This window comes from Sander vitreus, chromosome 21 (assembly GCF_031162955.1).
Source record: "Sander vitreus isolate 19-12246 chromosome 21, sanVit1, whole genome shotgun sequence".
In the NCBI taxonomy this organism is placed as follows: Eukaryota; Metazoa; Chordata; class Actinopteri; order Perciformes; family Percidae; genus Sander; species Sander vitreus.
This window is the reverse complement of record NC_135875.1, coordinates 17287034-17298094: the sequence shown is the minus strand read 5'-3', so window position 1 is coordinate 17298094 and position 11061 is coordinate 17287034. Positions and strand designations below refer to the sequence as shown.

Here is an 11061-nt window from a genome sequence, read left to right as displayed (position 1 = left end):
ACAGTAGACTGCTGCTATACACTAGCGCACAGGATCCCTGTTTGACTCAACGTGCTGCTTTTAAATGAGTAAGTGCCTCATAATCTCTTTAAAATCATATTGCACAGAAGAGCTGCTGGATTTCTCTTCAAGAGGTAAATGGCTTTTATGTTTTCAGGTTTTTTTTCTTTTTAGAAATGTATTCTATTTCTTTAGGATGCACACTTTAAATTGCTAGAGCAAAATATATTCAAGTGTGTGTGTGTGCGCGCGCGCGCGCGCGCGCGCGCGCTAACTGTAACTATTACTATTACTGCTGCTATTACTGTATGTGTTGATTATGAAACCGTAACAAAAGGACAAACTAAATCTAAATGCAACACTGCTGAATTTATTTCACATTATGGCAAGCACATAGACTGTATATACTATATTAATATTAACAGTCTATGGGCAAGCATCACCTTAAACCTAATATCATTACATCTGTTGCAGAGGCCTGAGCGTGTGGAGCTGTTGGACTCGCAAGAATCTGTTCTACAAAGAGCAGAAATATAGAGGATCCACTTTTTCTCATGCTTCTACTCCCGAGATTGAAACCCCACCCTGGTGTTTGTCACTGCGACCCTCCACACGCAGTTAGTTGGCGCACCCTGGTGGTTCGACTACGGAGCCTGATCAGAGGTTACATTGAGTGGAGAAGGATCTGGGATGATTAGAAAATAAACCATCAATGAAACTGACAACAGACAGCAGCATCCGCCATAAAGCAGCCCCCCCCAAAATAAAAAAAAAAGGAATCCCAACAACAATGCCAAATTACAACATCTACCAAACGTACCCAGTGAGAGGGAAATGCTGGCCAGAGCTGTGGTGCATTGTAGTTGCATTGCATGTAATGCTAACACAGTGCAATGGGTCTGCTTTGCAACACAGAACTCGGTCGTATATCAACCATGAGCATCAACAAGCATGATCAAAGCATAATCCATTATTGTACAACTGACATTTATCACTTAACATCAACATTGTAAATACTGTTGTAATGTGAGGGAATACACAAAGTTGCCCATGTATTCTGACTACTTTTAGATTACTATTTATTTACCATATAGAGTATAGGTATAACATTTTGTCAATATAAGTTACTAGAGAATTGTATGGCTTTTATTAGATAGTTGATACATTATATTTGATCTACTTTAAGGGAATTCTGTTTTTTCCCCTAGCCCTATCTACTGCATATCTAGTATCATTTTTCAGTGGTGGAAAATCAATAAATACATTTACTTAAGTACAGTTTAACTGTGACTTTACTTGAGTATTCCCATGTTCTGTTATTTTATACGTCTACTTCACTACAATTCAGACGCAAATATTGTACTTGTCGTGCTCCATTACATTTATTGTCTAACTTAACTTAGTACTTTCTTTTCTTTGCAGGTTCAGATTAATTATATAGAAATATAATTATGATGTATTATTATTACTATGGTAAATCCACAAGCTACCCAGCAGTAAATACAGAATTTAAAAGCTCAGCTTTACCTAATGTACACATTAATGCAATCAACAAATATATATTTGTACATTATTTTGAAATGCACCATTCTGCATGAGTACTTTCACTTTTGTTAAGTTATATTTTGATGCTAATACTTATACTACTACTTGACTACTTGAATGCAGCACCCTTACTTGTCTGTGGTATTGCTACTTTTAAAGTAAAATATCTCAGTACTTCTTCCACCACTGGCATTTCTAAGCTTCAGAGCTTTTTTTAGGACTTTGTCAGATTCAATATGGCAGTGCTTGAGCCTGTTGTATTGATATATGTATTGTAAGGTGTTACTGTTAGTTGTCTAGTATTTGGCTGCAGCTGATATCAGACAGTGGGTCAAGGGTCAAATCGTGGCCCTCTGGTGTGAGAACCAATAGACTGTGTTTAATAAGAACCTTTCCTGAAACTTTACCACAGGTGAAGTGTTCAATAAGAACACAGATATCTGGCAGATTTCTGAGTTATATTTTCATTTGAATGTCAAGCCCTTTCCTTTATTAAAAACCTATTTTCCATTTTCTTTGTGGAGAAACCCCTTGTGGTATTCCTTGCAGGGACATCCCTCTAACAGGCCAAATGTAAACACGTCTCCCAACTGCCATTGATTGACATGCCGTGGTGATTTTTTCTCATTACTGACCAACACTTGAAGCCATTTAAAAAAAGATAATAGCATATTCCAGCCTTAAAGTACATACTGGCTGTATACCTGCAGATGTGTGAATGTCAAAGGCCTCAGGCTGTTTCACTGATCATCATTAGCTGGTAGCTCATACTGTCTTTCCAATGTGGATCATTCATATACTCCTCCAACCACAGAGGAAGAAAACGACACACTAACATTCATCTTCATCGCCATAATCCTCACCAGAGCCTCAGCAAAATCCTAAACAAGCGCTCAAGATTAAATCACCTATTTGTGTTTATAATTTACTTTATATTAACGTTGCAGATCAATGGTTTCTCAATTTCCTCCACCTGCGATGTTGCTGTTTCTCGCCCTGAGCTGCTCATGTTTTATAAATTCTCAAACAAAACACATTTCCACACTCCTATAAACGAGAAATTTCACAGTGAACGTAATTATAAACAAGATGTATGAAGCATTAACTAGGAATGAAACCAAATGGATGAATTTAGAAGCGTTATTTTAATGGAGGCCATTCATTGGGACACTGCGCCAGTAGCTACAGTCTCACATATTCACCGACAACGTAATATGTGCATTGACTTTTCGGGCCTGACTGGTGCTTTGCTTTCTCTTTAGCTGCCTTAAAGGACCCCCGTAGCCTCGGAGCACTTTATGCTAAGTTAATTTACCCAAATATATCCACGGCATTACGGCAGCAGCAGCCCCCGCTATTCAACATCAACAACTTTGTTAATGGAAACTTGCTGATCCATAAACGTTTGTGCCGTTGCAGACGTTTGCTGGGGGGCAGTTCACATATGAATGTTAAAAACCCACAGATCGATGAGGGGCATTTGCAAAGGAGGCAAAAGGTGTGTTTAATTATAATTGCGTCAAAGGGTTTGCGTGTGTTTGTTGGGGGAGGTACTGCTGTTCTAGGCAGGGGCCTCTATATTTAAATAGGGTCACATCTCGGCCTCACCTTGCAAGTGTTATGCTATATTAAATGCCACTCATGTTAAGTGCATTGAAACCCTCCTCTGATGTAGTCAAGACATAATATAAAGGTTAAATTGAAAAATGTCCCTTCGACGGCACAGGAACACGCCATGATTGATCTCCCTTGTACAGGCAAGGAAATGTTAGCCAGACCTCTGTTTCGTTAAGCCTCTTTTAAAGCGTGTGAATATGATTTGTTATAATAAGGAGTGACTGGATTAGAATTTAAGTGTCAGTCAATCAGGATTTTCAAAAGGTCAATGGGAAAATTAGCAAAATGTTTGCAGAAGGTGGGTCTGAAACGACTGAGATCATTTAGAATAACACCATTTTATTTTTTACAGCAGACATGTCATAGTAGCAAAAGCATTGCATTAACATGGCTCTGTTCTATTCAAATGTCCCACTAAGCCATGGCAGTAACAGCTGGGCCCAAATCCATACTCCATACATTCTAAGATTTTGTTTGCTTGTGTGTTCACATTGGAAAACTGACAAATATACTTGAACTAGACAGTATGCATGCTAAATATGATTTTATTTTACTGTTAATGTACACTATTGCAATGCAATGCACAAAGGACATGGAGCAGCTGGAAAAAAATGAATTGTGAGTGCTGGTGTTACACCTGAGAAAAAAACATTGACTTTGTAGCAATTACATGCTACAATCTAATGTATACTATATACTATGTGTTATAGTATGCTGTTTTAATGCAGTCAGCATACTCAATTAATAAATACATTCTCAATTAAACATAGAGTCAAGTTTTTTTGTTTTCTGATGAACTGGGGCGATATCACCATCATCTACATCTAGTTTGAATTTCTTTCTGCTGTGAGCAGCTCGTCCATTTTTGTGTGTGCATTGCATTGTGGGAGAACTACATCAACAGCATACTCATGATCGTGTGTGGGTTTTTTTCAGTGTGCATACTGACCGGCTTAGTGTTAGTATGTAGCATGGAGTCACAGTTTGACTGAATGAATGACAACATTGCACATCTTGTACCATTTCCTTGTAGTACTAAATTGTAAAGTATGGATTTTTTTAGCACATTAACTGCTAAAACTGTATAATTTGATGTAGTATATGCAGTACTGTATAGTATGTAGAGTAAGTATGTTCTATGGAGTTGGGATGAACAGGACCCTGAAACTGAAGCAGCTGAATGGAATTCAGCCATCATTGATTTCATGCTTTTCCTAGTGTGACATGTCAACAAGGTCTGTTGTCAACTTTGTTAGAAAACATTTGCAGAAAAAGAAAAGGCATGCAGGCGTCACGTGAAAACCTCATAAACACATTTTGATGATTGTTGCTCCTACCGCGTGTGGTTTGATAATAAATCTATTACACTTAGAATTTCGGAAAAAACGACAAGGATGTCAAGCTACTTTGTAAAACAAGGCAAATAATTTGCTTTTTTTCTGTTGAAATTGTTTCTAATTTTCAGAAAATGAGAAATGTGATTTTCTTTATTCCTGCTTTACGTGGACGTCTGAGCATCACTGTGCAGAATGGCGTATGTGTGAAGTTTGCCACTGGAAAGTTGTCTTCACTATTGTATTAATCTGCTGGAGGAGGAAAGAGGATGTGAATGTACAAGAATGACTTTGTGACATCATAAGTGGTTCGGAAGCCAATCATGGTCCAGTATGTATTCATATTTCTAATGTGGACAGCAGACATACGAACACTGGTGAATTGACTTTTCGGTGAAATAGGACACAAATATATCAGCACATTCAAAATGGATGGATTTCTCAATGAGTATTTTTAGAATTACATATTTAACGAGGGACTTTTTGTTTTGTTTTGTTTTTATCAGACTGAAATAGTTGTCTCTGTTCAGAAGGGGATCTTTGTGCTGCTGAACTCATTTGTCTTGACATTCACTAAAATAAGGTAGGAGAAATAAAATGACTAAATCTGCCATTCATCAGTCAATAATCTGAGAAATTACATAGATCATATTTAGGTTTAACAGGCGGCCAAAAGAATAACAGGGAAAACCATCTGAATAAATTCTTCTTTTATGAAGAAAAACCATCTCAAGTTCTGATCTGATGATAATCCAGTGACTCTTGTTTTGCCTGATCAGGTTTCGGAAGCATTTTTAAACACGTCATACGTGTGCTCACAGCTCCCGTGTATATACATATAGAGAACCTAGTCTATGTCAGCACTGCACATACAGTATAGTGAGAATATGAACGCTTTACTGTATTCTTCCCATTTTATCTTTTGGATCAGTTCTTAGTCAGCATGATGCTTTCTTTTGACTTTATTCCGTCCTAGACCATCACACAATACTGTACCTCTATACTTTGTTCCTCATTTACATTTTCATTCTTTTCAAGTCAGTAAAATTCCTCTTGCGGAGTTCTTTCTTCTGTCTTTGCGTGTCCTTACAGTACTTCCCAGTTTTGGACACAGACAATAATAAATTAGACTGAATGAATTCAGTCTTTGCTTTCCTCTTTTCTTACAGAGTCCAGAAGTGCAGGTTCAGATGTTGTGGCTCCAGGACATGTATGGGAGGCCCTGTGGGCCCTATGTGAATGGGGCCGTGAGAGGATCTGAACCCAGGCAGGGGTGGATCTGGAGTGGATAGGATGTAGTCAATACTAAACTTGATCTCTGACTCTGGTTTGCCCTGCTGGGTGGGGTTAGGAATGAGGTGGTTTTGCCGGGGGCCCGGCCTCGGCCTGTCAGGGTTCAAAGGGCAGAGGGTGGAGTCGGGTTCCGGGTGCCGAGCTGAGGGTACGTGCTGATTGCTGTGGCTCTCCAAAGGGTGGAAAGGGGTTTCTCCTGAATCACGTAAGCCGATTTTCATGTTCCTCCTGCGCCGGCGACGTCGAAAATTGCCGTTTTCAAAAAGGTCGAGCATGGATTCACAGCCGGTGGCAAAAGTCCAGTAGTTTCCTTTTCCCTTCTCGTTGCCCTCTGTCCGAGGAACCTGTGGGAAACATCAAAAACACTTAATAATGATTAAAAATGTCATAAAAAAAAAAAATAAAAAAAAAGATTTAGCTGTGTCTGGTCTAATCGTTGGACCCTAGGCTCTGTTGTTTTGCTTTGTTGTTCATCTTTTTGCTTCTGTGCTGTGTTCTGCTCCAAGTCTGGGTTCGGGGGGCAGACACCATCACCATATTTAAGAATAAACTGAAAACACTCCTCTTTGATAAAGCTTATAGTTAGGGAGCAAATAAAGTAGAGTAGAGGGAGGCAGGCCAGTACAGTCCAATCCGGTTGGGGAGAGTTCTAGCCTGATCAGGCACCTCTCCTTAACCTGTCTCTCTTAGTTATGCTAGTTATGCTAGTATAGTTCTAGACTACGGGGGAAGTTCCTTCCTTCCTGTGACAAACCGAGCTGCTCTCTCCTCTCTCTTTCCATCTGTTTCCATTTGTGTGCATCCTTGCCCCTGAAATGCTTGTTACTAACCTAGCTCTGAGGAGTTTACTCCCCGGAGTCCTTATGTTTCTTTTCCCGCCCAGAATATTCCCTTGGATTAGGGTGGCACCAGGATCTTGGTTGGAGCTGTCAGTGTGGTCCAACGCTCTGCAATGTCCTGCAGTGTCCGGCGATGCTCTGCAGTGTCTGGCTGCGTCCTGCCAAGTGTCTGCGTCTTGCTACGCCCACCCATGCTGTGCTGTGCCACGCTACATCCTGTAACGCCCTTCAGTGCCCTGTTATGACATGAACTACTACGACTACCATTTTTAGTCACTGTTCCATTATCTTTGTGACTATTATTGCCACTGTTCAGCACACCCCCAACCGGCACCGTCAGACACCGCCTACCAAGAGCCTGGGTCTGTCCGAGGTTTCTTCCTAAAAAGGAGTTTTTCCTCGCCACTGTCGCATTAGCCACTGCTAATGCTTGCTCTTGGGGGAATTACTGGAATTGTTGGGTCTTTGTAAATTATAGAGTGTGGTCTAGACCTACTCTATCTGTAAAGTGTCTTGAGATAACTCCTGTTATGATTTGATACTATAAATAAAATTGAATTGTCTTGAGCCAAGTTCTGCGTTGTGCTTTGTTTTGTTGCTAATTTTTCTGCTTCTGTGCTGTTTTGTGCCAAGTTTAGTTTTGCTTGTGTTGTCTTTCTTTTTGTCTCTTTGTATTTTAAAAAGCCTTTTTTGACATCGAGGGCATGGGACTACAGATGAAAAATAGCCTTTTGGCTAATTCTGGCATTTTTAACCCATGTAAAATCATGCATTTTATTAATTTGCGCTGTCCCCTTTCATAAATAAACTGAATTGAATTTCTTCTTCTTCTTCTTCTTCTTCTTCTTCTTCTTCTTCTTCTTCTTCTTCTTCTTCTTCTTATTATTATTATTATTATTATTATTATTAATAATAAAAAAAGTTATTATTATTAATAATAATAAAAAGAAATAGGGAAAGGAAAAAGAACACTACACTACAACAATCTACTATTTCTCTACTAGATAAAAAGGTAAAAAGATTTTAAAAAAGGGAAATAATTTAAAAAAACATCCTCATGTAAAATTGATTCCTTAAGTCAATTTCCCTCTTACAGGCACAAAACACTTTAATATCTTGTTAAGATGAGATCATTGGTCTCATCATTGCATTGCACTCGCACGCCCAAACGCTCTGACTTAGAACTACCAAGCCACGCTATTGCATTTTATTTTCAGATTCAAAATAGCACTTCACCAACACTTGCTGCACTTCTCCCGACACACAATTTGAGACCAGTACGCCTCACTAGGTCAGTCTCACAGGCATTCATTCCAGTCCCCCCGCCCCATACAAAAACAACTGTGGTCAGAAATCCTTTTTTCATACATACACCAAAATTTGGAATGACATTCGCCATCACATCAGAACACTACCTACCATCCATTACATATTTCAAAAAGACATACAAACTGTTCCTCCTCAACAGTTACACTTGCACACACTGATTGTTCATGTATTGTCCAAGTCTTGTTTGCACTGTCTGTATTGTTGTTTTTAGTTGTCTGTATCTGTCTAGCCCATGCTAATGTCCTGTACAAATGTTTCTGTCCTCATGTGCCGTAACTATGTTCACTGTTCTATGTTTCTGCAGAACAGGAACCTGCTGGAAACCAAACTGAGTCAGGCCCGTTTATATTGTAACTTAATGTTACTTTTAACTTTCCTGTATAATAAATGAAGTGAAATGACATTTCCCAGTGTCCCCTACCTTGATGAAGCAGCTGTTGAGAGACAGGTTGTGTCTGATGGAGTTCTGCCAGGCTCTCTGGTTGGAGCGGTAGTAAGGAAATCTCTTCATGATGAACTCGTAGATGCCCGACAGAGTGACCCGCTGCTCGGGGCTCTGCTGGATGGCCATGGCTATCAGAGCTATGTAGCTGACATACGGACACACACACACACACACACACACACACACACACACACACACACACACTTTCATCAGCCAACACATCAGGCAGGCTCTTGACGTTTGTATTTTGTTGACATTCATGTGTAAAAATGGTAATAATTGCCAATCTACCAATTATTTCCCTTGAATATGTTTTTCTTTTCTTCTTATCAAAGCCCCATATATATAAAAGTGGTATCCCTTCCCTTTTTGCCACAAACTGGACTTAATGTGACTTAAGGTTCTTCTCTTTTATTGGGATTGTTTACTTAGTTTTGTTTTCCTTTGTATGTTCTGTGAAGCACGTTGGATCAACCGTGTTGTGCGTAAAGATATATATAAATAAAGTTGATTTGATTTGAAGGTGACACACTCTAAAAATGAAGAATAACCATACTGCACTGCTATTATAAACACCTACAATGTTCAGTATAAACAAATTGTTATAAGACTCCAATAATAGAAATATAAATGGGCTTGTTTTGGTTTTGTTAGAGGTAGTTCTGCACAAACAGAACAGCAGAACACCAATCACAGATATCGAGCATGTAAAAAATGTTTTAAAGCTGGCAAGTAACGCCCACATTTTAAAACATTTCATCAGTTCATCATTACGAGCAATTCTAAAACAATCTCATTAATTAGTAATGAAATAATGTTAGGTATGTTTTTTTGAAGCTGTTAAATTCAATTCCATTTTATTTACAGTGTCAAATCATTACAGAAGTTATCCCAGGACAAAAGAAACCAAACATAACATCGTGGTTAACTTAGTGAGGATGGAATGGAAGGTTTTGAATATTATCTTTAATTCTATTGGAACAGATGCATGCAGTCACAAGAAACTAGGCTGCTGTATAAAAAACACATTTACATTTATATTGTTGTATAACTCTGACAAAAGTCTATGAAATAATCATGAAAATGAATGAAAAAATTAACTGGATAATAACAGAAAATCCAAAAATAACAGAAGATCTACAGCGCACCACTAAAGGGAAATGATACAATTTACTAGAAATGAAACTACTGTATAAATAAGACTCAACTGTACACTTTCAATCTAATTATGCCTCTCCTCTAAAAGCAAAGTATATGTGTGATAGTTATATTTTAAAAGCTACTTGGTTAAAAAAAAGAAGCTCAAATCAAATGGAAAACACATTTGAAAATAGAAAGAAAAATATAATTACTGTATATCAGATGTTTTAAAACCTACTAAATGTATATGACAAAGTGATGTAACACAGCTTTGTCAAAGTTACACTGACAAATGAAATTACATTCAAAATGAAAATGGTCCATACCTGTAAGCGGGTCTACACATTTTCTTATCTTCGTCTGTGCTGGAGGAAGGGTATCCGTCTCCATCGTAGTTAAAACAGTTGAAGGGGTAGTTGGAGTTATCAAACATAGCTACACTTTGAGGAGTCGGATGTGTGATCCAAAGTGTTTGGCTCCTCGGACTCTCCTTGCCAAAGCCCAGCAGCAACCCCCCTGTCCTGCTGCTCTGCTCAGCATGCAGCTGACACCCATGTCTGAGCTGTGCTGCTGCTGACGGCTGCCTCCAGCCCCCCTGTCCCCTCCCCACCATCAGGACCACCTCTCTGATGCCTTTCACTTCACATTTCACATTTCACGTTCACAAATCTACATTTGTTTTTGATTTGTACCTTTGCCTTCTATTTATTTTGTCACCAGCACTGCACATGTTTTACGATGTCCAAGTCAGGGCCAATTGAAAATCTGAATCTTACATTAATGACCCCTGCATTTAAATGTTTACCTAAATGAAATAAGTGAAATGTACCGTACAAAAAGTAGGAAATCAATCAGGACAAAACGTCTTAGTGTTAAATTATTGCAAAGGACATTTATTCAAATATTTTAGATGCTTTAACTGTGTAGTTTCTGACAATGCTTAATTATCTTATCTTAACAGACAATGTTTTTCTTCTTCTATTGAAAACCTTGTTCCGTAAAGTGACAACCAACACGTACAGCTGTTAGATAAATATAGTAGAAGAAGAAGAAGAAGAAGAAGAAGAAGAAGAAGAAGAAGAAGAAGAAGAAGAAGAAGAAGAAGAAGAAGAAGAAGAAGAAGAAGGAGGATGTTTCCCCTCTGAAGTGTAGATCCAGCAAACAGGAAACAGCCGGTGGGCTTCACTGCATCAAAATTGCCCTGGGCAATGTACATATAGCTGTTGGGCTGGGCAGGCTGAACAGGTTACTTTGTTCCCTTTCATATCTGTATTTTCAGCAGTTCACAACAACTCTGGGCTGTGGGGGCTGTTGGCCCTTGTTGAGCAATGAATTGAGTCTTTGGTCAGTCTCCAGATCCTGATCCAAATCAGACCAACTCTTTAAAAGTGGCTCCACAGATTTAGCATTGCACTTCTAAAACTTTGTCGTACTCACGACGGCTGATGCAGCAGAGTCAGAGATATTGTCTTTTTTATTCCACACATTCCTCTTCCTTGCCAACTTGACATGTACATTA

General features: G+C 38.8%; 1 protein-coding gene across 1 annotated transcript; it reads right to left on the bottom strand.

Annotated features, from left to right (window-relative positions):
- Positions 1-2671: 2671 nt before the first annotated feature.
- Positions 2672-10171, bottom strand: foxl3 (forkhead box L3). The gene is made up of 3 exons (XM_078279160.1): positions 9869-10171; positions 8379-8547; positions 2672-6133 (listed from the first exon to the last, which is right to left on the bottom strand). The coding sequence occupies exons 1-3, from the start codon at positions 10153-10155 to the stop codon at positions 5660-5662; spliced, it is 930 nt and encodes a 309-aa protein (XP_078135286.1). The 5' UTR covers positions 10156-10171; the 3' UTR covers positions 2672-5659.
- Positions 10172-11061: the final 890 nt, after the last annotated feature.